The sequence below is a fragment of the Photinus pyralis genome, unplaced genomic scaffold (assembly GCF_008802855.1).
Source record: "Photinus pyralis isolate 1611_PpyrPB1 unplaced genomic scaffold, Ppyr1.3 Ppyr1.4_LG3a, whole genome shotgun sequence".
NCBI classification, from domain to species: Eukaryota; Metazoa; Arthropoda; class Insecta; order Coleoptera; family Lampyridae; genus Photinus; species Photinus pyralis.
In genome coordinates, this window is record NW_022170509.1 from 12,813,426 (window position 1) to 12,840,132 (window position 26,707).

The following is a 26,707-nucleotide window of genomic DNA, read 5'->3' on the forward strand; positions in this document are numbered from 1 at the left end:
GGAATTCGCACAGCTTTCAAGGAAGATTTACATGCATCCATAGCAGAAATCGTATACGGTCAGACACTTCGTTTACCTGGTGAAATGCTAACACGCCAGAATGAAGCTGAGCGACAAGAAGATGCATCTAGTTTGGTAGTGCGTCTGAGACGGTATATGGCTGACCTTCGTCCAGTTCCTGCTTCTCACCATTCGACCGCCAAGGTTTTTGTTTCTCAAGACCTTGCAACGTGTTCCCACGTTTTCCTGAGGGACGACACAGTACGACGATCCCTTCAACCACCATATACCGGGCCCTACGCTGTCATTCGTAGAGATTCCAAGACCGTCACCATCCGATACAAAGGATCTGAAATGCGTGTGAGTATGGATCGCGTTAAACCTGCGTATCTCCTCGATGTCGATACTACACCAAGCTACATACCCGCTACGAAACCATCCAACACACATCCACCAAGTTCGTCTGTACAACCCTATGTGACCCGTGCCGGCCGCCATGTTCGTTTTCGTCTGCCCTGACCTCCAGTCTCCGCGGGGGGCTCCTGTGGCGATGGCAAGATAGCTAGGAAATGGTTGCCAAGGGGACGAATAATATATGTAACGGAAATGCTCCAGAATTCTCTGGAATTTTCTACGCGCGCGATAGTGGAAGTTGTAGGAACATTCGAGAATGTACTGGACTTACATTGCTTGCGTGTATAAATGGTTGCGGACCGAACATCGAGTTAGTCTACTATCGAACGAGATCGAGTGCGGACGAAACATAGAGCGCGAAAAGCTGATATAAATTTCGAAGTGTGTGATATAAATAATCGATATAAATTGTACGGATTTTATAGTGTTTTAGTTTTGTTTAATAAATATTGATATAAATCGAACCCGAATTTATAAATAACGTTACATTGGTGTCAGCGTGGGATTAATTAAATTAATTAAAAGTAAGATTAAATTAAGTGCTTGTGCTTGTGTATGCCTGTAACAAGATCTGCTGCCGCTAAAATGGAAGAAACGATGCTCAATTTGCTCCAGCAAATCCAAAATGGCCAACAGGTGTTGCAACAAGAAATGAAAAGCAACCAAGAGAAGTTGGAAGAAAATTCTAGAAATTTTGAAGAAAATTCTAGAAATTTTGAAGAAAATTCTAGAAATATTCAAGAGAAGTTCGAGAAAATGGAAGAAAATTCTAGAAAGATTAATGAAGAAAATTCTAGAAATATTCAAGAGAAGTTCGAGNGTAACAATTGTATTATAATTTGCTTGCACGTCAGGCTCGAAGGACCAAGCTTACATACGCTTTACATGAATAAATAGCTACGAAAATTGCGTGTATTGTTTTACTTACTACGTATGAAATTTAGGAAATGTACCATTAGTCACAAAGGTCGTGACACTTTGCCTTTACATCTAAATAAACCAAAAATACAAGAAAGACCGATAACCTGCTACTACAACAAAATAAACTGTTTGCTACCAGATGGCTTTTAAATCGATTACAATAAATGTAAATGTAAGATAGTAAAGCATTCGTTATACACTAACCCAATGCGTCAGTGTGAAGTTTAATTTACAATTCTCAAGTTTTAAAGGATATGCTATCTCCGAAAATAGAATTATTTCCCCTCCTTTCTATTGGAATTAAAAAATACGGTCACGGTCAAGCCCTGTTTGTAAGTTATGTAAAGTACAGGTTGAAATCTTGCATGTCAGCGCCATCAATAATTCAATAATTCAAATTTAAGTGCCACGAAACTGTTCCAAAGATATGCTGTAATTACAGGTAGTTTTGCACGTCGTTCTGCGTTAAGTGTAAGTACCGGAAGGAGAACTTGTTTCCGTTAACGCTGTAATATGCGAAAATTAAAAATTAATGTCGCAAATTGTGCAATTAAAACTTTGAAAGACATCCTCATTAACATATGGTTTTAAACTCTTCCCATTAATTCTGACTCCAGTAATGGAATCGAAATGAGCAATAAATCGATTTAAACATTGACGGTTTTTTTTCTTTAAAAAAGACGCGAATTTTTATAGTTTAACTTCTTGGAGAAACAGGTGTCCCGTAGTATTCCAAATTTTCCCTTTGGTTTTATCCAAGAAAAGAATAAGAATTTTCGTTTTTTGTGGAGCTTGTTTTGTGTGTAAAGAGAGCTTTCCTCGGAAGCAAAAATGAAAGGACACTTTTTTTTATTTCATGAACAATGTCCTGTAGCTTGCGACAATTAAAAAGAGCAAATGTTAGCTCAAGTTCTGGGGGACCATGGGTGAAGGCTGCTACTATGACTGTTTCTCTTGGGGCTTATGAACACTTGGAATTCGCACAGCTTTCAAGGAAGATTTACATGCATCCATAGCAGAAATCGTATACGGTCAGACACTTCGTTTACCTGGTGAAATGCTAACACGCCAGAATGAAGCTGAGCGACAAGAAGATGCATCTAGTTTGGTAGTGCGTCTGAGACGGTATATGGCTGACCTTCGTCCAGTTCCTGCTTCTCACCATTCGACCGCCAAGGTTTTTGTTTCTCAAGACCTTGCAACGTGTTCCCACGTTTTCCTGAGGGACGACACAGTACGACGATCCCTTCAACCACCATATACCGGACCCTACGCTGTCATTCGTAGAGATTCCAAGACCGTCACCATCCGATACAAAGGATCTGAAATGCGTGTGAGTATGGATCGCGTTAAACCTGCGTATCTCCTCGATGTCGATACTACACCAAGCTACATACCCGCTACGAAACCATCCAACACACATCCACCAAGTTCGTCTGTACAACCCTATGTGACCCGTGCCGGCCGCCATGTTCGTTTTCGTCTGCCCTGACCTCCAGTCTCCGCGGGGGGCTCCTGTGGCGATGGCAAGATAGCTAGGAAATGGTTGCCAAGGGGACGAATAATAACAACGATCAAGAAAATACATTTTGGAGATTTGCTGTGATTATAATTTTATATCTAATTAATAAAGAAATGTTTAAATAAACAATATTTCCTAAAGTGGTGACCTTAAACTTAACTTGAAAGAGGGTACACAAAAGCCAAAGCGAAAACATAGAAACAGTATATTTCAGAAAATAAAAATGGTAAAAGAAAGTTTATTCAAATTGACAGAATTCGTAAATTATAAATTGGTTATATGGATACTGAGGGATGCTGGTTAGGCATTCACTATTTTCTTTATGTATTCGAAGACGGTATGTGCAACTGCTGTTGCGTGTTGTGACTGACTGAGTGCGCTCTTAGTGTCTTGGTACCGTTTGTATTGAGAAAATATCACTTTTGCTTTTGTCGTTGAAAATTCTAATTTTTACGAAAGATCTTGATATCTAAAGTGGATCGTCTTTACGCGAATTGTAACTTTTTGGAAGTAAATTTATTTTCACAGGATTCCTTATTGTTCAACACGTTTCTTTAATGGTTATGTCAAATGTTTTAATTTAACTATCTTTGTTTTACCTATATCGCAATCCGAAACCCATTTATTAATGGTGTACATCAGTTTGAATTAATTGGAATTGGGCCTGATTTTGGTATTGTATGTTTTGGATATATTTCGCTTCATACGTTACGAGCATTGGAGTGGTCGTATTAAAGAAGTGCCATGTTCTGGATAAAATGCAAACACTCCCTTTCGAATTGGAGATTACTACCTGTCGATTAGCTGGAACTGATCAAAGAAGTCTAAGAAGATCAAGCACCGGAAATTGCGGGTAACCCCTGTGGGCCATTGTTTATTTTATCGTTTATCTTTGCCAATGTAGTGAAGAATTGCTCTTGAATACAAAAGTGGCGGCTGTGTACGTAACTAAAGTGTCTTTGCCTTTTTTTTTAAATAATTGACTATTTGAGAACGGTTGAGAATTCGATAAAGTGGTAATAATAAAAGTGTAGAGAATTTAATGAACTTTCATTTAATATCAGAACATTTTCGCCTATGATGAACCTTTTTCCAATATACAAGGGGAAAACTAACAAACTGTACTTTTCCCTCCGCTGCCTTCCTACGGCTCGCCACCTAGACGTCATGACTTTTATTATATTCACTACCTCAAACAAAAGAATCGCTTAGGTCCCTGCTCACGCACTCTACACTCCACTACGAGCTGTTCATTGACTGGACTAAGTACTATACACGAGCTGTTCATTGACTGGACTAAGTACTATACATAGTTTAAGTATATTGTTGATGAATTGCTCCATTCACCATACATGCCTTTCATCCTTCACACATTCTACAGATTTTCAAAAATATTCTTCAGATATTCAGATATAACGTCCAACATTCTTCATTACATTCTCATGATTCGTTTAACCATCCTGACGTATCGCCTGATGATGGACGAGGCCGTCCGAAATCGATAGCGACCAACTAACATTTTCAATAAAAATTAGTGTAATACATTCGTCTACTATTAGTTTAAGTATACTTTGCATCAGAACAATTTCAATTATGCTTTGACTGCTACTTCGCCTAACGATATTCACATTGCACCGGGTGAGCGACTATGAAAACGAATTGTATTTGAGTTGAGAGAACAAGATGCACAGGATCTACGGTGCAGCACAATTACCGAAACCCGCCTGAACTAACCAATTTCAATTTTTTAAATTCAAATTTGGCGTCTTATTCAATTTCTGATAGTACCGACAATATTTTATACTTTAAAGTTGGATATCAAACTTACGTATTGCGCAGGCAAGGTAATGCAATTAAGTTCAAAAAGCGGTATTTCCTATTCAGACTTGTAACAGCCATTAGGCCAATTTTTACCAGATTTTTTATAATTATATTAATTGAAGTGAAAAGGCTGGTGTTAGGTAAGTGGTTAGTTTTTTGATTGTCCCTTGTATTTATTGCTGGTCAGTTAGGTTTTTTTGGGAATTACGAATCTAATTAATGTGGATTGGAATAAAAGCATTTTTGGAGTCTTTAATCGTCGATCTAAAACCCATACCCGAACAACGGTAGAAGAATCCCCGGCATCATGGTCTGTTTGACCACTCTTTTTAAAGTAAAGTTTAGTGTATGGATACTTATTAGGACAGAACGCTATTGGTTTGTAGGTAGTTAGGTCAATAGAAAACAAGTAAAAAGGTTTTCGCCCTAAGGCGAGTAGTTCAGCCCATTTTCCTTGAATGATCAGTACTTCCCAAAAGGCCATAGCTATATACCCTGTGATTTTCTTTACTAGAGGCATATATGGTTAAAATTTCAAAGTGATATCTCGATAAATAACAGTTGATATACCGCATGCGCGCATTACTCTGATGTTATAATGTGCGATACGTTTGCTTACACTAAAAGCATCTTTGTGTAAAATTTCAAAGAAATACCTCCATACCTAAGAAAGTTGTCATTTCGCAGTCTGCGCATGCGCACACCAGATTTTTTACTATATGCGATATATTTGCCTTCGCCAGAAGTATATGTGGTTAAAATTTAAACAAAATATATTAATAAATAAGGAATTGCTAAACATTGCTGCGCAGTTTAATTGTCAAGATTTTCCTTGGCTCAGGTCCTAGAGCTATACGCTACCGAATGCAAAAAGAACGAACTTAATATCTTGAAAACTGTAGGAGTAGTTAAGGCCTCGGCGGACAGACTGACGGTCAGAGAACAACTTCGTTGGAAAATGCGCTAAAAATTAGGGGACTTCCAGTGAATCAAATAGAAAAGACACTCATGTTGGCGCACGAAAACTAATATTTTCTTATTTGCAAGTTGTTAAAATGTCTTTCAAATTGGATCATAATATTATTAGAAACATATTTCATGTTAAACTGCCTTGCCGATGCGAAACTAGACGCCAACGTTAAATTGCAAAACTAAGTCGGTAAATCACTCCCGAACAGTGCGCTATCTTTTAACCATAAGTGTTTATGACAGGGTATAGTCGTTACATATTCAAGTTTGTGTAACGGAAGACTAAAGTTATAATGTAATTTTCGGAGGGTCGGCTGCATCTTTTTTTTAAATTGTTATAGCGTTACATATTTCAAGCAAATTGGGCAGTAATCTAAGGACGCAGATGTCTAAATGAATCCAAGCGAATTTTAATGACTAAATATTGCACCGCAACGGATAGCGGTGTTATTGTTGCGATTCAATTTTAATAGCCTATAATCGTAGGTAAATTGCCTGAAGAATAAAGAGATCTGTTAAATGGTTTTATACGTATGTTTAATATATTAAAACTTCGAACGCGATCGGCTTCTGGCCAATAATGTGAAAACCGAATTACGGTACACAGACACGATAACGATTGCTCTAACGACAACGCAAAACAGCACAAATTAATTATCGGTAGCTACAGGAATCAAATGCAGGAAAGCGAACAAAATCCCTCTTTATAATTAATGGAACAGAAAGTAGCCAAAAACTTACCTTGCAATTAAACGTAGCGGTAGAAATTTCTGAATAAGAAAAAGCAAAAGAGGTAAAAATGGTGCGGTAAACTTAATGCAGAATAAATTTACGGAAAGTATCAAAACTTGATACGGTACTTACAAATAAAATGTCACTAGCAAAAGATATTATGTTTCGGGTACAAAGGCTACAAAGAAGTCATTTTACTTAACATTTACAGAAAAATAATAGCACGTTTTCAGTCAATTTTAAACCATAATTTGCAGAATAAAAGATTCTCCTCATTGTTGACGCGATTAAATTATGACACGTATTGAGGTTCCCCACAATCAAGAGCATGTCATGCAGACTGCGTATTTTTGAAATTTATCTCGTTTTGAAATCAAATGAAACATTAAAATGCGCGGCATGTCTAAATTGACTTTTCCCGGCGGCGTCGAACTTCCATTCGGATGCAGAACTTAACGTACAAACGAGGCAGTTCTCTTTTAGCCAACAGGGGACGTCGTACTCCTCCTTTACGTTTTCCGCAACCACGACGATTGAGTGTAAAAATGTGAATGAAAACTGTATTATAGGAAACACATTCGGAAAAACATGGATATAGGTCTCATCGATTTTGCGTAACATAAACAAAGAAAGTTTATGTGAAGTAGTAGAGCCACTGCCTTTTTAATCCCTTAATAACGGAGACGTTTCATGCACTACAGGAATCGAAAGTGAGAGTTTGGGTAAAAGGACAGGAGTTTGACTCCTACGAAGCTTGCCTTGGGGGTTTCCCTTTCAATAACTGATATTTACTATTTATTATTATTATAACCTCCATGCTTCCATATTGGCAGATAGCTAAGTTATATTCTAATATAGGAATTAAAAGTACTTTAGCAAGATTTTCTCAAGAATAACTTTAGCTTTTGTTGATGCATTATAAAAATTCGTTTGCATATAAATAGAAAAAGTAACCTAACTCATATGTCTATTTCCGTGTGTGAATGCTGAATAATAAATTGCCGTTTCCTTCTACGTTATGATACATTTAGATACTATCACTAAAACTTGTTTTTTTACCTACATCCCTACATACATTTTTCATTTACCATCTACAAAAATTTATCAAGGAATACGCCATGGAAGAGACTCTCTCCTTTGGCATTTAAAAAGCCTTCCAGAACACACTGTTTTTATTTCACAGAACCAAATTTAAGATTAAACTCTTGCCTCAACTGATAGCTTTTGAGACCCCTTTTATTTTTGGGTATATTATCATATTTGGGCTAAGGTGCAGTGTTATGGTTAGTTGGACACATAATTTTCTAAACGTTGCACTTATCGTAAAGCAAAGTAATGAACATAAACGCAACGCAAATTTAAAAGTTACGTGCAAATTATTATACATTAAATTCAATTAATTAATGTTAACTGAAAAGATTTTACCTTACAGTACTGGGTAATTTGAACTTTATTAACAGTGCATAACAAGCCCTGAACTGGTCGGCCGTTTTTAGACACTTTTATTGAGGACATGTTCACCTACGACACCGTTATTGATACCACTACTCTTGTTTTCCAGCAAAATAAAAAATTATAATGGAACGGGGCGCATATTACAAATATCTATGAGTTTACATTCTGATTTGAAAATCTTGCTGAAGGTAAGGATTTGTTATTGCTTATTTGTTAATTCGCTCTCGGTTTAACGACGTCCAAATCAGTAGCGCTGGTAATCCATCTATAGGTGCGAGTCTTGGTTAATAAATATTAGAAGACTTGAAGTTTCCTAATTAAGGTCTAAGGTGAATGGAGATATAAGCCTGAATATGAGCTGAATCAAAAGTTTGGTTTTCGAATACGAGCTCAGTGGCAAAAAATTCCTCTACTGAAAATCGTATGTGATTCTTCGTACCTTGTTCCTTGTAATCTACAATTGCCCCTGTGCCTTGCTTACAGTTTTCTCTTGCCATTGCTTTGATATTTCGACCATACTGGATGTCTCGCCTATGATTTCACTCCGGAAGGTGCAATATGCCTTTCACAGCATTCTTAAAGAGCGTGGCTGGGTCGGTGTTCATTCTGTCGTCGTTTTTTTTTGAAATTCCTCTAGTACTATTTCTGTACGTTTTTCAGTTTCATCAGCATCCATTGGGATTTGGTCAGCACTCCATAGTCAACGTCTTTTATACCGTTTGTCGTTTTTCTGATACTCTTTGACCGTTCATACATCCTGTATCTTTAGAACAATTTGGATGAATTTTCCTGGTTGGCGGTCCGACAAGGGGCCATCTTGGACCTAATGAGTGAGATAGCGCCGTCTCATTCATTCTTGTGGTGGGAGAATCTCTCACTGTAAAAGTAATACGATTCTCTCCTGTGAACTTATCCACCATCGAATATAGTCTAAAAATGGTCAAGTACTGACCCTGTCAGTAAGTCAGAAAACGTAGAAATGCCAGGATAACTAGTAACACAATGTTTAAACCATAAATGTGAATCAGGTTTTACGAATTAAAAGTGTATTGGAAATCATGTTTATTATTATCTATCTGTCTGTGTAAATATTACAAGTTTTGATCGATGAATTTTCTGAGAGGAGCAACGTGGGCGTACACACCGGGATATTCCGGATGAGCGCATCCGTAGCCCCATGAGACAATTCCAACCTGTTTCTCGCCAACTACGAGTGGTCCACCGGAATCTCCCTGACAAGAGTCTTTTCCTGGACTGCCAAAGCAGATCATGGTGTCGGTAATGCCACCACCGTAGCTTTTGTTGCACTCTTTCCTGTCCACTTCTTTAACGTCAACGGCTTGTAGTTGCCGAGGAGAGGATCCTCCAGCTGACAGGGTTCCCCATCCTGTGCACACAGCTTCACGGTTACCTTCTGCTGCGTTGGCTTCGACCATTGCGATAGGTTTGCCAATATCGGAATCCTTGATGGGTTCAGCAAGAGTTAACACAGTGACGTCATCACTAATTGTAGATGGATTGTAGGCTGGGTTTTGTGCAATACTGGCCACCTTGATCACGACACCTTCAGAACCTCTGAAGGTGCTGGAGTGACGAATTGACAAGGAGCTTGCAGATGAACTGTAAAATTTTTGTTAAATCTATGTACGAACCCAATTGATTATTTATTACCCGCTGGTGCAGTGAGCTGCAGTGAGTACTTTGTTCGGTCCAATGATGGAGCCCCCACAAATATGGCTGCCATAATATTGCAAAGACACTTGGTATGGATATTCCTCGATCTTGACGGGTTTTCCGCCAACAATTTTACCATCCAGTCTCGGAGGTGTACTCAGCTGTGGTCTTGCAGCTGGTGAAACAAGTTCTGAATATACAATACATTTTAAAAATAGGATAACGTACCTGAAGCGATGGTGACTATGGTCAGAAGAAGTACCAAACGGAACATGGTTGAAATTGTTCTGATACAACATAAATTGGACGAACTATTTATAGTACCTAACTCTTATCACGATAAACGAATGAGTAATCACATTTTACGGTACAAGTAAACCTTTCACCGATTGATTGCAGGGCCACTCAGCACATTCAATAAATGTACGTATACTTATACTTATTATTTTGCGGTGTCTCTCCGTCTGTCAGTCCGTTTGTCCGTACGTTAGCACGATATCTCGTAAACGAATATGGACCGATTACGATGAAATTTTGCAAGTGGATTCTTTAATCATATTTGTAGATCGGAGTTCGTGAATTGGCAATGTAGGCCAAAAAATAAAGAAGGCCGTTTTGACATCTCCATTAGTTATGAACCGAATTGCATGAAATTCATTATGCGCATGGCTTTGGCCATATAAAACGCAAAGTCCAAAAGTTGAGCCCAGGGTTGAGCCTAATCTATCAGCGTTCACAGTGCCCTCTTCGCATCTCGATCAATATAAACCGAATTGCCAACTTTCTTATTTATGAAGGTATTTAAATGAAATTTGATATGTACATAGGCACTTGGAATAAAAGCAAATTTAACGCCAGTTTTAAAATTTGGTTTTCCACATGCTGTAACCATACCCAGAAGGTCGTTTTCTATATTTTTTTACACGTTTATTATTAAAAAAAATACAATAAGTAAATTTTATTGATGTTACTACAGGCGTAAAGGTATTTTTCTAGTTTTTTTTTGCAAATTTATTAACAATTTGTTCGGAATCGACGGAAACATCTCTTTCTATAGATCAAAGAGAAATACTAGAGAAACGGTCTTGAGCCATTGTTGTTCTTAACTAGCTCATAAATTTCGCATAGCCGAAAATGACTTTTCACAGGTTGCTGAAGAAACTGGCAATATGATTGCAGTCTGAGAGATGACTCACTAGTTGATCGACGCCGACGCCTACAATCTTCCGCTCGGGTAGCAAGCGAGTTCAAAAATAAAATACAGGTTTTCAGGGCAAATAAGTAAAGCTGCATAAGAATTGTGATATGTCGCATGGCTGGGGGGGGGGGCTGATTTCGGTTTGGGGGGGGGCCTAGTTGCGCCTATGTCAGTGAATGTTATTTAAGATACACCAATATTTTCTTGTATCATATCATCGCCCGGAATTTGGGTCTGTTAAGTTGCCAGGTCAGTATACTCGGGTGCCATATTGTAACATGCCATTTTCTTAACAGACACTTAAGATAGTACTCTTTTGTGATGTACTTAAGATATCATCTTAAGAAGGTAATTCTATTAGGAGATATGAAAAGTGCAGTGTCAAGTCCTTCAACGATGTAGGAGTTTGTATTCTGTACATATATGTTGCATTAAAACTGTCTCGGTATCTACGATCCAAGGACAACTGCATATTGTAACGTTGGCTCTCCATTTTTCCACATCACATACAAATAAAACCGTTAATGCTTAAACTCATAACGAATTGAAAAGAGCATAATTTCGGAAAGAAAAATATGTTTCGGAGACAATTTTGACAATGTTAGCCCCCCCCCCCTCCACTGAACTACCCTACCCCCCACTACTACCGAAATTAGATCACTCACTAGTAGGCAGGGGACACTTTGTGACCCGAAGGCCCAATCTTCAAATAAGTATAACTTTTGTTTGAAAAGTGATTAAAAAATTGTTCGACAATTTTGTTCCTTAACTCATCAAGTATGTACACAACAAATTTCGTGAAATTTTCTCCATTTCCCTTGGCCGGCGAAGAATTAGCAGTAGAATTTTTTTTTCGAATTTTCAAAATTTCATATTCGCGATTTTCATGTTCAAAAAACCCCAGATACCAAATTTAGTGGAAATCATAATTTTTTCTCGCAGCCCCGTTTAGGGGTACGCCCTTTTCGCCGTGGGAATTTTGAAAACATTTTTGCAAAATCTGAAAAAAACCCACTGTTTTGGGGGTGGACCCTCGGTTTATTTGGAAAAAATGCTTGCTCTGATCCTCTCTACCACCCAATTTTTTTACATACTTATATGTAACACCCTGTATATATAAATATAATATTCAATCAATCGCTATATTAAATCAGTCTCCTTATCGACTATTTTCGAATTTTCTTGGCGCATTCTTTCATATACCTTTAATGTACCAAATCCTTCGATTTTGGTTTCGGTGCGTTACCATCGTCAGGGTTTTTGAGGCTGTTAAAAGTTTAAGAGAGCCATAACGGCTAAAAAAAAAATTTTGTATTTTTTCCGCATACAGTTTTACAATTCGTCACTCCAGTACCTACGACGGTTCTGAAGGTGTGTGTATGCTCCTTCCTTGCTCGTAATACTTTCAAAGGAGGTGTGTGAGAATTTTAGATTGGAGTTAACAAAACAAGCAATCGTATCGTCAGTATCCGCGACTTGTCTTTAACCTACCGATCACGGTCGAGTACGGTATATTCGTCACTTGATGCGACACTGTTGGCTTTTCGCCTTGAACGAAACTCATAACTTTGTACTCATATACGAAAGCATAGACATTGCCAATGTTAATAAATGCGAACTTTACCATCTAAAGTGGCCGCCAACTGTAACGTTTTGCTTTTACGTTACCAAATCCAAATTCTGTATTATAATTGGGCGCCAATGACCTTCCAATCATAAGGATAACAAGTTAAAAAGTAATCGTAAACGATTTACATAAAGCGCATTTCCACTTGCATTCATTTCCCATTTGTAAGATGCAACTTCTGTTAAAATCGTAAAAATCCGCCCACAAATATCAAAGATAGCGTTGCACATGGGCAATCCATTGTTGACGTGCTACTTCAATTTCAGTTTATGCGAAGAATTTCATTTCAATGCTTTTCTAAATAAGAAAGTTGGAACTGCGCATGCGCAAACCTAAATTTTAAAACTAATGTTAGATTTTCCTTTGTTCCAAGCGCCTAAGTATCAAATTTCACTTAAATAGTTCCATAGATAAAAAAGTTGGCACTGCGCATGCGCAAAGCCAAATTTTGAAACTGGCGTTTGATTTTCCTTTATCCCAAGTGCCTATGTATCAAATTTCGTTTAAATTCTTCCATAAATAAAAAAGTTGGCACTGCGCATGCGCAAAACCAAATTTGAAATTGGCGTTTGATTTTCCTTTATTCGAAGTGCTTATGTATCAAATTTCGTTTAAATTCTTCCATAAATAAAAAAGTTGGCACTGCGCATGCGCAAAACCAAATTTTGAAATTGGCGTTTGATTTTTCCTTTATTCGAAGTGCTTATGTATCAAATTTCGTTTAAATTCTTCCATAAATAAAAAAGTTGGCACTGCGCATGCGCAAAACCAAATTTTGAAATTGGCGTTTGCTTTACCTTTATCCCAAGTGCCTATGTATCAAATTTCGTTTAAATTCTTCCATAAATAAAAAAGTTGGCACTGCGCATGCGCAACACCAAATTTTGAAATTGGCGTTTGATTTTCCTTTATTCCAAGTGCCTATGTATCAAATTTCATTCAAATACTTTTATAAGTAAAAAAGTTTGCAATTCGGCTTATAAATGGTCGAGATGCGAAAAGGGCACTGTGAATTTTGAATCGATTCGATTCAACTTTCGGCATTGCGTATTATATGGCTAAATCTATGCCCATATTGAATTTCATGCAATTCAGTTCATAACTAACGGAGATGTAAAAGCGATCGAACTTTTCTAAACAAAGTTATCGTTCACACGGACAGATAGATGGACAGACAGACAAAGGAACAGACGGAGAGACCAACCGGCAGGCGACAGATATCAATGCAAAATTATAAACGATCTCTAGGATCGTAAATAAACGGCAAAAGTGTAAAATTATGGAACATGTAAAAAACGGTTTTTTGTTTTTTTTACAATAACTTTTTTGTAAGCGGTACAGAAAAAATTCCTTCCTTGGTACAAGACTCGACACCATAACGAACCAAATAGCGAAAAAAGTAGAACAATAGCTCTTAAGATAAAAAACAAGTAGCGTCGCAAAGTTAGCGGACGGACGGACAAAGTGGCCACAATAGCGCATTTTTTTTTTTTGTGGAAATGCGCTAAAAATAATTGAATTTGACTCTTTTGAATTTTAAATGCCTGAAGTAGTTCAGGTGTAACTGTAAAACCTTTTCGACGAAAATAATAAGTCTTCATCCAAAATCGACATATAATGAAATCGATATCCGCATAAATTAACACCTCGATAATAACCTAACTTTAACTAATGGTTGGGATAGGGGAGGGTCCCTACACAACTTAATATTACATATAATAATGTACATAAATTTTACGTAAAAATGTGTTCATATACTATATTTTGAATAGATTTCCATATACCGTGTGTCCCAGGGAAAACGCACTATAGGGAAACGGCAATGTATTTTTCCGCGAAGGATCCACGAAGTCTTTGAAATGTACCTATAAGTTAGCGTTCAACGTACGTTATTGCGCTTACCTGATCTTAGTCGTGGTGATGATTACATTATCAATATAGCTTGTGTTGTGAAAGCTGCTTTCATGAGAAATACCTTGGTAATTAAACGATCAAATATAGCAAATATTAGGGCCATAATTTTGGATTCAATGATTAGTCTTGCAATTTTGAAGAACTTGCAATCTGTACTTTTTATATCTCCTAGATGTAATTCACTTCTTAAAATAATATCTTGAAGTACATTAGAAGTGGGTACTATCCTAAGTGTCTGTTAAGGAGATAACGTTTTGTAAATAGGATGGGAGTACGACCTGACAATTTCTTTAGAAGCGCTAATATGATCCAGAAAATGTCTTAAACCATCTTCTCTGGATTGCTCCCGAAATTGGCAAATAGCTTGTCGAACGAGTTTATATTTTGAATATTTGACGATTGATCTACGACCAGTTGCTTGCAGTGAGTGAGGGCGCACTTAAACCTTGGAATTCAATCTGAGAGGTTGGTTTGTACCGTAAAATGTGATTACTCATTTGAAAAATAGGCCCTTTAAAGTGTAGGGTTCGTTGATCGTTGAGTGCTGGGTACTAGGTATATATAGTTCGTGCAATTTATTTTGAATCAGAACAATTTCGACCATGTTCCCATTACTACTTCTTTTAACAGCAGTCACCGTCGCGTCAGGTAAGTTATATTTTTAAAACAAATGGTTTGTTTAAAAATTGCTTTTACGCTAGGCGCAAGACCACAACCACCTAGATTGGATGGTAAAATTGTTGGAGGAAAGCCCGTCAAGATTGAAGAATATCCATACCAAATATCTTTGCAATATTACGGCAGTCATATTTGTGGGGGTTCCATCATTGGACCAAATAAAGTGCTTACTGCGGCTCACTGCACCAGCGGGTATGAGATAGCCTTCTAAGTTAATACCCGAGATTAACAAATATTTTACAGCTCATCTGCTAGCTCATTATCAATTCGTCACTCCAGCACCTATCGAGGTTCTGAAGGTGTTGTGATCAAGGTGGCTAGTATTGCACAGAATCCGGCCTACAATCCATCCACCATTAGCAATGACGTCACTGTATTAACTCTTGCCGAATCGATCAAAGATTCAGACATTGGCAAACCGATCGCAATGGTCGAAGCCAACGCAGCAGAAGGTGGTCGGGAAGCAGTGTGTACAGGGTGGGGAACCCTGTCATCTGGAGGATCCTCTCCTCGCCAGCTACAAGCTGTTGACGTTAAAGAAGTAGACAGGAAAGAATGCAATACAAGTTACGGTGGTGGCATTACCGACACCATGATCTGTTTTGGCAGCCCAGGAAAAGACTCTTGCCAGGGAGATTCCGGTGGACCACTCGTAGTTGGTGAGAAGCAAGTTGGAATTGTCTCATGGGGCTATGGGTGCGCTCATCCAGAATATCCCGGCGTCTACGCCCATGTTGCTTCTCTCAGAACTTTCATCGATCAAAATCTGTAACGTGTACACCGATGGTTAAATAATAAAAAACACTTTCCAACATTTTATTACTTAGATATTGCAATGTCACGTTGACAAAAAGTAATATGGACATGAGACACTTGTACTTGGCGTTCCAAAAAAAGAGGTCGTATTAAACTTAAAGGTTGATTAAAAGGAATTTGTTTCTTTACTGAGATCCTTTAATGTTTCCACTATAAACTGCAATAGCACATTTCGGTATTTTATCTGCCGATGTGCGGAATTGGAATGTTGAAAATATGCTTTTTGCATGTAGTTTCATTTGATTTATTTCCCTCATATCGTTACCGGCTATACAGGGTGAGTTTTTTTTCATTTTCACTATGGGGATCTCGCAAAATTTCATGCTGATTAATTTTCACTGTCAAAGTTTCTTGTACTTCAACAAATAGCGAAATGGCCCAAAAACCGAAAAATCATTTTCGGAAAAATCATTTTCGAGAATGTGCTGTCGTACATTTATTTTTAAAGATATTAAAAAATAATTTTATCAAAAGCTCAGCATTGGTGGTGTTGATGGCGAGAATGCACGAATGAATTTGGTTACACTCACAAATAATTTCAAGCAAGCTATGTACAGTGTGGTCCAATTTCGATGCGATTAAATGGGCAACTTTCTTATTAGCGTAGATAAACGAAAACTGTTTAGGTACTCGTCACCTTTTTTTGCATGCTTATTCCATTACCGTTGCCAGAAATAAGCTGCTGTCTTTTGTTTATTCACTAAAGACAAAAACTGAAAAATGGCGGATTCCTTCAATTTGCTGTAACTCCTTTATTTTTGAAGCTAGAATAAAATGGCCTTAGTAGTATTCACGCACTTTTAACGTAGAAATCAATGCCGTCAGTCGTTTGTTTCTAGTCTTTTAGTAACTGCATTGTAACTGAAAGTTGATTTTACTGTTGGAATTAGTGGATTGTTCTGTACATATATGAGGCACTAAAACTATGTGTTACATTCACAACCCAAGCAACTAATTATATCCCATGTAATATAAAAAACGGAATAAGGACGAAAATGCACAATTTATGTAGGTCATATTTTTTGTGTCCTTTAACATAAGGGAAAGACGTTGTAAAGTTGGAAAAGAATATATTCTCTAGAGAGATACAAGTAAATAATTTTTCTTTAGATATAACTTTTGTACAGTTCATACAAAATCAGGCAAATATTTATTTCCTTTGTTAAGACAAACAAAAAAAAGGTCTTATACAAGCAGGAAATACTTGTTTTAATAATTCGTATTGCTCGTCTTTGTATAACGACATCTTTGTGTTTTTTCTAATAATGCGCTGTTGCGGTTGCCTCTTTCATTTATGGCGCAATTTCCAGAGGAAGTGAGAATACTACGTTCACCTTGTACCAGTGCCTAGACCTACGTATGTATGTTTAAAGTATAAGTTGTAGTCGTAGTCTTTTAGTGAAATTCATCGTTTCACGAAACGCCTATAGTATAGTAGTCATTAAGTGGGTCCGTTAACTTGGCCCCCCCACTGAGAGATTTGATAGTCGTATTATTTTGAAATGAATGCGCTCGTTATGCGCTCATATGCGCCACCGATAATAACTCTTGCGCCATTATCGTTTTTTAGAAATCCGAAAAAACATTTTGGGGGGGCCAAGTGAACGTAGCCCCCCCAGTACGTATTTTGTCCCTTGTAACTAGGTCACCTGATACATTTGGTTATGCGCTCAATTGCGCCACTTGAATTAAAGCTAGCGCCATTTCGGTTAAGCCGTGACAAATTTTCAAAAAGTGGGGGAGTGCTTCAGACATGCGCAGTGTATCGTACGACGTGAACGATTTAGAAAAAAATCACCTTCACTTCACTTGTATTGTTCCCAAAATTGTTTTTCTTTTCGCCATGACTGGGCACCTTGTCAGGATTTCATATTTTCAGTATTTGACAATAGTGATGTGAGGTAGATTGGCTGAGTTAATAAAATATTAATTGGGAAATGTCGCATTTATTAGTTTTTAAAGGGTTGCTACAGACTACAAGTTTTGATCGATGAAGGTTCTGAGAGGAGCAACATGGGCGTACACGCCGGGGTATTCTGGATGAGCGCACCCGTAGCCCCATGAGACGATTCCAACCTGCTTCTCACCAACAACGAGTGGTCCACCGGAATCTCCTTGGCAAGAGTCTTTTCCTGGACTGCCAAAACAGATCATGGTGTCGGTAATGCCACCACCGTAGCTTCTATTGCACTCCTTCCTGTCCACTTCTTTAACGTCCACAGCTTGTAGTTGGCGAGGAGAGGACCCTCCAGATGATAGAGTTCCCCATCCTGTGCACACTGCTTCACGATCACCTTCTGTTGCGTTGGCTTCGACCATTGCGATAGGTTTGCCAATATCGGAATCCTTGATTTGTTCAGCAAGAGTTAATACGGTGACGTCATCACTAATGGTAGATGGATTGTAGGCTGGATTCTGTGCAATACTGGCCACCTTGATCACGACACCTTCAGAACCTCGGAAGGTGCTGGAGTGACGAATTGATAATGAGCTAGCAGATGAGCTGTAAAATATTCGTTAAATCTAGGTAAAAACTCAACTGATTATTCATTACCCGCTGGTGCAGTGAGCTGCAGTGAGTACTTTGTTCGGTCCAATGATGGAACCACCACAAACATGGCTGCCGTAACGTTGCAAAGAAACTTGGTATGGATATTCTTCGATCTTGACGGGTTTTCCTCCAACAATTTTGCCATCCAGTCTCGGAGGTGTGCGCAGCTGTGGTCTTGCAGCTGGTGTTAAAGCAATTTTTGAATTGAATTTATTTTAAAAGTAGGATAACGTACCTGATGCGACGGTGACTACGGTCAGAAGAAGTACCAAACGGAACATGGTTGAAATTGTTCTGAAGAAAAATAAACTGTGCGACATATTTATAGTGCCTAGTACTTGTAGTTAGCGTTATAAACGACCCAATACACTCCAAACGATCTGATTACTAAATGAATACTCATATTGGATGACACAAACAAACCACTTCTCAATTTACCTTATATGATGGAGTGTTTTTAATATCTCTCAAAACTTTTGTCACGTCAATGTAACTGAGAGAGCCAAGATGCAACTATTAATGTGGGAATTAGTTGTCTCTAGAGTGCATCGTTAGGCGTTCGTTGCTGGATGCAACATTTTGTTTTAAATACTATGGATAAATGTGGTATAGAAATCTTAAGTAATCTCATTTGAAGTATAATTAATTGCAATTAATGTTTCACCTGTTATGCAATGAGCATTTAATGACGGCTATTAAGACACGAGTATGAGAATTAATTAGTTCTCCTACTACCTCAAGAAAATATCATTTCTCGCCCCGTTTTGAGGGTCGAAGGCTGCACTTTTCCACCCTAAGGGAGGAAAAAACTCCATATTAGTAAACTTTTATAAGTAAATAAAATACCTTTCAATTACAACTAACTTTATTTATACTATACTTGATATTCTCAGTGCTAGTGGAAGAACCGGAGTTAAAGGTGCAATTAGTAACATTGTTGAAAGCAATGTTACCTGAAAAAGGTGAGGAAGATTAACATTGAAACCTGTACTTTCAATGTTTGTAGAGTTCATTTGATGTTTTCCAGAAACCTTATTTGTGGAGGGCATTCCGCATATAATTTGGTTAGAAACTTGACTTTTTTATGATTGATTCTTCTAAATAGCCCTCGGCTACGTTGGTAGAGCGCCATCCTCCGGGTGAGAGTCTTCACGAGTATGTAGATTGAGTAGTCAGAAATTCGTTGGCGGATATTTCCTTGTTACTGTACGCCAATTATCTGTCATTAAGCCACGTTAAAGCGTCTCCCAAGATCTGAAATAGATCTAGCATTGATGTATTGAATCAAGATAATCCATACGTTGTAATTTTTTAGGATATTATATCAATTAACAGCGAGTTGCATTTATATAAAATTGACAAAAATGGAAGATATAACCTTAACATCTTGTCCATTTGGGGTGAGACTTTCATGTACCTGCTCACGGTTCCGAGTTCAAAGCATCAAACATGCCATTCGTTAATTTGTAGAAATCACGGGTCTCTGCACACCCTTTCATTTCTTTCGGCTTCTAATTGAATAAAGTTTCACAAAACTTTCAAAAATAATAATTGATAATACACATCTTAATATCGTGTTGCAAATGTAATTGTCGTTGTGAATGGGTGTTAAGTACCTGTGTAGCCAATTTTACACGCAATTAGATTAAAACTGGATTAAAATAAATTGTCGTTAAAAGTGATTATAATACTGAGGATATTTAGTTGTATCGGTTTATTTGGTTTTAAATGTTGTAGCGTCGTTAACCTCGCTGGTATTTTACATAAAGTGCACAAACAAATTCGTATACAGTATACATTCCCTCCTGGCTTATGAAGTGTAGATTAGAAAAGCCAGCACCAATAGCTTCAATAATGGAATTCAATATGATTTATTAAAAAATCCAAAACAAAGTACTTATTAAAAAAACCCTTCAAATCCCTGCTAAAAATATATTATGGCAATTATAGGTAGTAGGTTTTAGAACAAAAACACTCAACCATCATATTGAACGATTTAAAGTGAGTTGCAAAGTGGTTTATTTGTGTCGTCAAATATGAGCAATCATTTAGGAATAAGATCATTTTAAGTGTAATGGGTTGGTTTATCATGATAATTACAAGTGCTAGGTACTATAAATATTTCGCACAATTTATTTTGCTTCAGAACAATTTCAACCATGTTCCGATTAGTACTTCTCCTAACCGCAGTCACCTTAGCAGCGGGTAAGTTATACCATTTTGAAATGAAATTGTATGTTCATAAATATTTTAACATCAGGTGCAAAACTACAGCGCGCCACACCTCCGAGACTTGATGGAAAGATCGTTGGTGGTAAACCTGTCAAAATTGAGGACTATCCATACCAAGTATCTTTGCAGTATTACGGCAGTCATATTTGTGGGGGCTCCATCATTGGAACAAACAAAGTACTTACTGCGGCCCACTGCACCAGCGGGTATGAGAAAGTCTTTTAAGTTAGTACTCGAGATTAACGAATATTTTACAGCTCATCTGCTAGCTCATTATCAATTCGTCACTCCAGCACCTACAAAGGTTCTGAAGGTTTCGTGATTAAGGTGGCCAGTATTGCACAGAATCCAGCTTACAATCCATCTACAATTAGTGATGATGTCACCGTATTAACTCTGGCTGAACCCATCAAGGATTCGGATATCGGCAAACCGATCGCAATGGTAGAAGCCAACGCAACAGAAGGTGATCGTGAAGCAGTGTGCACAGGATGGGGAACCCTGTCATCTGGAGGATCCTCTCCTCGGCAACTACAAGCCGTTCACGTTCAAGAAGTAGACAGGAAAGAGTGCAATACAAGCTACGGTGGTGGCATTACCGACACCATGATCTGCTTTGGCAGTCCAGGAAAAGACTCTTGTCAGGGAGATTCCGGTGGACCACTCGTAGTTGGTGAGAAGCAGGTTGGAATCGTCTCCTGGGGTTACGGATGCGCTCATCCAGAATATCCCGGTGTGTACGCCCACGTTGCTCCTCTCAGAACATTCATCGATAAAAACTTATAAGATGTAGATCGTTAAATAATAACAACAATAAAAATGACATTTTCCAATATTTTATTAATTCGGTAAACCTTCTTCACGTCCTTTGATCGTTTAACAGTATTAATGCGACTAATATTTCTTTTAAGATTTTTACGTTTTCCGAATTATTGAAAGGGCTATTAATTCTGAACAGTTTTTTTTAACTAATTATTTTCGTTCGACTGCTATATTTCTAGGTGTTATAGCAAATCTATTACTTACTCTAAAATAAAATACCTGCCGATTTTCTGAATATTGGTCAACCATATTGCATGCATCTTCATTCGAAAGTAGTTCAAGTAGCATTAAAACGATGTGTCCGCATTTACCATCCAAGGAAAACTAATTACACCCCATGTAAGGTAATAAAGAAACTAACGGAATTAAATCACAAAAATCCACAATTTTGTGTCATTTAATATACGGAAAGACATTGTAAAGTGAAAAAGGAAATATTCCCGAGAGAGATACATGTAAGTAATTTGTTTTTATAACCAACTTTTTACAATTCATATAAAACCAGGCAAATGCTTATTTCGTTTGTTAAAACGATCAAATAAAAATACGGCCTCATACAAGATCCGGAAAACGTTGTGAAATGAATTTTTTATTTCAACTTAACAGCAAATACCTCTTCAGTTTTAAAAATTCGTATCGCTCGTCCTTGTATAACGACACTCTTTATTTCGTAGTCGTCATTTTATGGAAAACTAAACGCGTACAAACCGTTTCGCATCTTGGTAGTTTCAGTACAATAGTAATAGCAATGTGTAGTAATGAACGTGTTTGTGTGTTTCTTTATAATTTTATCCTATGTCTCCTACTAATAGGCGAAGTGCTCACAATTATTCTAGCAATCGAAATGAGAGACTGTCAACATGCCATTTCAATAAGAGAGGAGAGCGCAATTTTATTTTTTAGATATCAAGGAGGAGTTAGTCTAAAGTTAAATCCAAGTTCATGGTGTTGAGCCCTTGTCCCGCGGTCACCATTTTGATTCATTGATTTGATTAATAATATCATTAAAAATATTTCATATAAGTATGTAGAAGAACATTTGGGGCTCTCTGCAAGCATTGTATTGGAGGCTACTCAGAAGACCTCGATGTCGAATATTTTTTAATAATATCATTAAAAGATGAATTTCCCTCCCAAACCACTTTATCGATGGCAAAATGGCTGCTGGCACTGTTATTAGAGGAACGATCCACTGGTGTGAATGCATTAAACAAAGATGACTTGGTACCTTTTCCCATGCCATCCTCTGCGATTAATGCCAATGAAAAATTATATTTGCTAGAATATTGAAGATAAACGCCACTTTTATGGGCGTATAGCATCTAAACCAAACATTTTGGACATTCCGTTTATTTCATATGTACCTACATGTTTCACTAAATATCGGAACGTTCACTACCAGTTTGTCAAGATTAGAGCACAAATGTAAATCTAGAAATTCTTATAAAATTATCCCTTTGTCGAACTTTGCTTTATCGCTCTTCGATAATAATAATAATAATAATGGTTTTTATTGGTTAAATAATGGTTCCTACACCATAACCAATGAGCACAAGGTCAGGTAAACCCGTGGATATGTTCTTCCCCTTGAAACCCCCTTATGTAAATACAAATAAATAAAGTTATTCTGCAATAGTTAAGTTATTTGTAAAATAAACAATTATTGACAGGCAGCTTATCGTTTGGAGATGCAACGGAAACATCGTAGTGGTTTCACTTACGTTCGCATTCACATTCGCTCTCTAATGATTCGATGTTTGATGTGTCTTTTGAAGACTGCAGCAGGTAGATACAGTAATTTTGTATTTTTGGGGTTGTTGCAAAATTTACAGATGTTGAATAAGAAAGATCGTTTGAATAATGATAATTTAAACATAGGAACAGATAGAAGTCCCCTGTGCCTCAAAATTAAGTGGTGCACGTCTGTACGAAAGGTAATTTTGCGGTAGAGATACGGGGGAATTTTACTGTTTAATATTTTATTAAAAAATAAAGAAGAGTGAACTAGCCTAGCATTGGTAAGGTATGTGAAATCCGTTCGAACTTCCTAATTCCAAATATGAAGCGCAAACGTGAATTATGGACACGCTGGATTTGATCACAGTCTTTGAGTAATAAGCACGGTCCATATACCACGTCACAATAATTGAACCGTGATAGAATCAGTGCATCACAAAGAACATATCGCAACAAAACACGATGAAGCAAGATTTAGTTGCATTTATTTTCAAAGAGTGATTGTCCGATGCCTTGACTATCCTTGCAAGATCTTCGTTGATCTTTGCCACAGAGGAATTCAATTCACTAAAAGGAAACGAATGATATATATGATTCATCAGCATAGAGATGATACTTACAATGGTTTAAACCAGACAACAAGTTAAAGGTGTAAAGAGTGTATAACAAGGGTCCAAGGATAGATCCCTGAGGAACACCCCTTGTAACAGGCACAAGATCAGAATGCACGTGATTTAAAATCACTCTCTGGCATCTACCAACGAGAGAGCTTTGTATAAGGAATGTGCTTCAAATAAATGCAAGGAACGAGCATACGAGTTCATTTAAGATATAATGGAAAGCTTCTCAATAAAGATACGAAAATAAATGAGTGCGTAAGCAATAGTGCCGTGACGTAGGTTCACAGAATAAATAAAATATTAGAAAATTTCGCATTTATTAGTATTTAAACGGTTGTGTACAGGTTACAAGTTTTGATCGATGAAGGTTCTGAGAGGAGCAACATGGGCGTACACGCCGGGGTATTCTGGATGAGCGCACCCGTAGCCCCATGAGACTATTCCAACCTGCTTCTCGCCAACTACGAGTGGGCCACCGGAATCTCCCTGGCAGGAGTCTTTTCCTGGACTGCCAAAGCAGATCATCGTGTCGGTAATGCCACCACCGTAGCTTTTGTTGCACTCTTTCCTGTCCACTTCTTTAACGTCAACGGCTTGTAGCTGGCGAGGAGAGGATCCTCCAGATGATAGGGTTCCCCATCCTGTGCACACTGCTTCACGATCACCTTCTGCTGCGTTGGCTTCGACCATTGCGATCGGTTTACCGATATCCGAATCCTTGATGGGTTCAGCCAGAGTTAATACGGTGACGTCATCACTAATGGTAGATGGATTGTAGGCTGGGTTCTGTGCAATACTGGCCACTTTGATCACGACACCTTCAGAACCTCTGAAGGTGCTGGAGTGACGAATTGACAAGGAGCTTGCAGATGAGCTGTAAAATATTCGTTAAATTTAGGTAAAAAACAAATTGATTATTCATTACCCGCTGGTGCAGTGAGCTGCAGTGAGTACTTTGTTCGGTCCAATGATGGAACCACCACAAACATGGCTGCCGTAACGTTGCAAAGAAACTTGGTATGGATATTCTTCGATCTTGACGGGTTTTCCTCCAACAATTTTACCATCCAGTCTCGGAGGTGTGCGCAGCTGTGGTCTTGCAGCTGGTGTTAAAGCAATTTTTGAATTATATTTATTTTAAAAGTAGGGTAACGTACCTGATGCGACGGTGACTACGGTCAGAAGAAGTACCCAACGGAACATGGTTGAAATTGTTCTGAGGAAAAATAAACTGTACGACATATTTATAGTGCCTAGTACTTGTAGTTAACGTGATAAACGTACCCAATACACTCCAAACAATCTGATTCCTAAATGAATACTCATATTTGATGACACAAACAAACCACTTTTCAATTTACCTTATATGATGGAGCGTTTTTAATAACTCTCAAAACTTTTGTCACGTCATTGGGAAAGTTTCGCTGCCATTGTAACTGAGGGATCCAAGATGCCACTAGTACCATTAATGTGGGATTAGTTGTCCATATTGCTCTCTAGAGTGACCCGTAGGCGTTCGTTGTGTAGCAGTGCAATTTTTTTTGGTTCGCTGTATCTCCTTCTAATTGGAAATGAAAGACGATTGTCTACATCTAGCGTGTTATGGAAATTGTCAACAGATTCAGATTCTCGGAAAAAAGTACCCATAGAACAGGAACCGTCAATTTCCGACTAAGGAAAATGAAAACGAAATTTGACATTTTTCGGTGATATCTCAGTTAGGGGTAACTTCGCCCTTATTTAACCTATACTGTATCTCTCACCGTTACGAAGATCCCAATGGTAGTCACGAATTTGAACCACCCTGTACGCACACGTCGAAGATATTCAGAAAGGCCTGTTATGTAACGGTGTAACGTAACGAATTGGTCACAATATGTAACATACATGTATCTATATGTTACATGAACGTAATAAGTAACACAACGGAATGTTACAACAACCCAGTTATGTATCGTATATACAAACATACATTACATTAGAGTAATATGTAATGCAACTGAAGGTGTAAGCAAATATGTAACATTACGTTGCATGGGGGTTGTATGTAACGCAACTGAAGGTTACAGTAAATATGGTACTTACATAACAAATATGTATATGTTAGTATACATGAGAGTCTTATGTAACGCAAACGAAGGCTACAGTACCTAATGTAAAAATAACTAAATGCAGCAGTGAAAAGATATATTCTTATAATAGACTGGTTCACTTTTCGAAGTTTTTCTGTCTTAGGAGCATTTCAGACAACATTTGGCCAACAAGGCTTTTTTTACTAATTGGTACCTGCTGAACACGAATATTCGATGTTGGCACCTCGAAATCTGAACCGGAAGTCCAGAATTCAAGATGGCGGCCAATTTCCGAAAATGTTTAGCTTTTCACTCATGCGACCGATTTTTTCGATCTAAAAACTAATTATAATGTTATTCCTGACGTACGTTACGATAATAATGGTTAACTATTGTTTTAACAATAATGTAATAGTTTTTTTAGCGGCAGGATGCGTAAAATTAAGAATTACGAAATTCCTAGCTCTGCTTGCCCAACGATTGTTTCTAGTAATCCTGACACGTATTAAGTATTCCCGACATGCGTTCATATTGCATAATTCTCCTTATAAAGTTTAGATAACTACAATCTTTCGAATTTTACGTTAATTTTTAAATGAAAAAAATGAAAGAGTTAAACTAAACTGCGGTGTTTCGGAAGATCCTTATTTTGCTAGGTATTAATTACCGTTACTCAGGATATATTATTATTCAAGTATGAAAGCATATAGAAAAGTGAAGACAAATTTATCTTATTTTCATGGTGTTACGTCAATCGTCTTCTTGAGAATTAGGTACCTAGTACAAATCAGTTGAGCCTTGCAACATTAACAAAGTTTTGACGAGCAGTCCTATTTACAACGACAAAGGACGATATCTAGAGCAGCCTTCGGAATTAATCTAACGTTGTGAGAATGGGAATGTAGCCATTTTCAATTCTTTCCCCAAGAAAT

The 26,707-nt window shown here is 37.7% G+C and overlaps 5 protein-coding genes across 5 annotated transcripts; 2 read left to right on the plus strand and 3 right to left on the minus strand.

Annotated features, from left to right (window-relative positions):
- Positions 1-8,923: 8,923 nt before the first annotated feature.
- LOC116166107 (trypsin beta-like) lies at positions 8,924-9,785 on the minus strand. The gene is made up of 3 exons (XM_031480947.1): positions 9,737-9,785; positions 9,506-9,683; positions 8,924-9,454 (listed from the first exon to the last, which is right to left on the minus strand). The coding sequence occupies exons 1-3, from the start codon at positions 9,780-9,782 to the stop codon at positions 8,926-8,928; spliced, it is 753 nt and encodes a 250-aa protein (XP_031336807.1). The 5' UTR covers positions 9,783-9,785; the 3' UTR covers positions 8,924-8,925.
- Positions 9,786-14,820: 5,035 nt separating this feature from the next.
- LOC116165770 (trypsin alpha-4-like) lies at positions 14,821-15,697 on the plus strand. The gene is made up of 3 exons (XM_031480438.1): positions 14,821-14,895; positions 14,949-15,117; positions 15,169-15,697. Exons 1-3 carry the CDS (start codon positions 14,850-14,852, stop codon positions 15,695-15,697), a joined length of 744 nt encoding a protein of 247 aa, XP_031336298.1. The 5' UTR covers positions 14,821-14,849.
- Positions 15,698-17,709: 2,012 nt separating this feature from the next.
- On the minus strand, positions 17,710-18,662 carry LOC116166108 (trypsin beta-like). The gene is made up of 3 exons (XM_031480948.1): positions 18,528-18,662; positions 18,296-18,473; positions 17,710-18,244 (listed from the first exon to the last, which is right to left on the minus strand). Exons 1-3 carry the CDS (start codon positions 18,610-18,612, stop codon positions 17,716-17,718), a joined length of 792 nt encoding a protein of 263 aa, XP_031336808.1. The 5' UTR covers positions 18,613-18,662; the 3' UTR covers positions 17,710-17,715.
- A 576-nt stretch (positions 18,663-19,238) lies between these two features.
- On the plus strand, positions 19,239-21,312 carry LOC116165771 (trypsin beta-like). Its single transcript, XM_031480439.1, has 4 exons — positions 19,239-19,254; positions 20,396-20,497; positions 20,553-20,730; positions 20,782-21,312. The coding sequence occupies exons 1-4, from the start codon at positions 19,239-19,241 to the stop codon at positions 21,308-21,310; spliced, it is 825 nt and encodes a 274-aa protein (XP_031336299.1). The 3' UTR covers positions 21,311-21,312.
- Positions 21,313-24,048: 2,736 nt separating this feature from the next.
- On the minus strand, positions 24,049-25,325 carry LOC116165772 (trypsin beta-like). The gene is made up of 4 exons (XM_031480440.1): positions 25,065-25,325; positions 24,861-25,013; positions 24,629-24,806; positions 24,049-24,577 (listed from the first exon to the last, which is right to left on the minus strand). Exons 2-4 carry the CDS (start codon positions 24,943-24,945, stop codon positions 24,049-24,051), a joined length of 792 nt encoding a protein of 263 aa, XP_031336300.1. The 5' UTR covers positions 24,946-25,013; positions 25,065-25,325.
- Between the last annotated feature and the right edge of the window lie 1,382 nt (positions 25,326-26,707).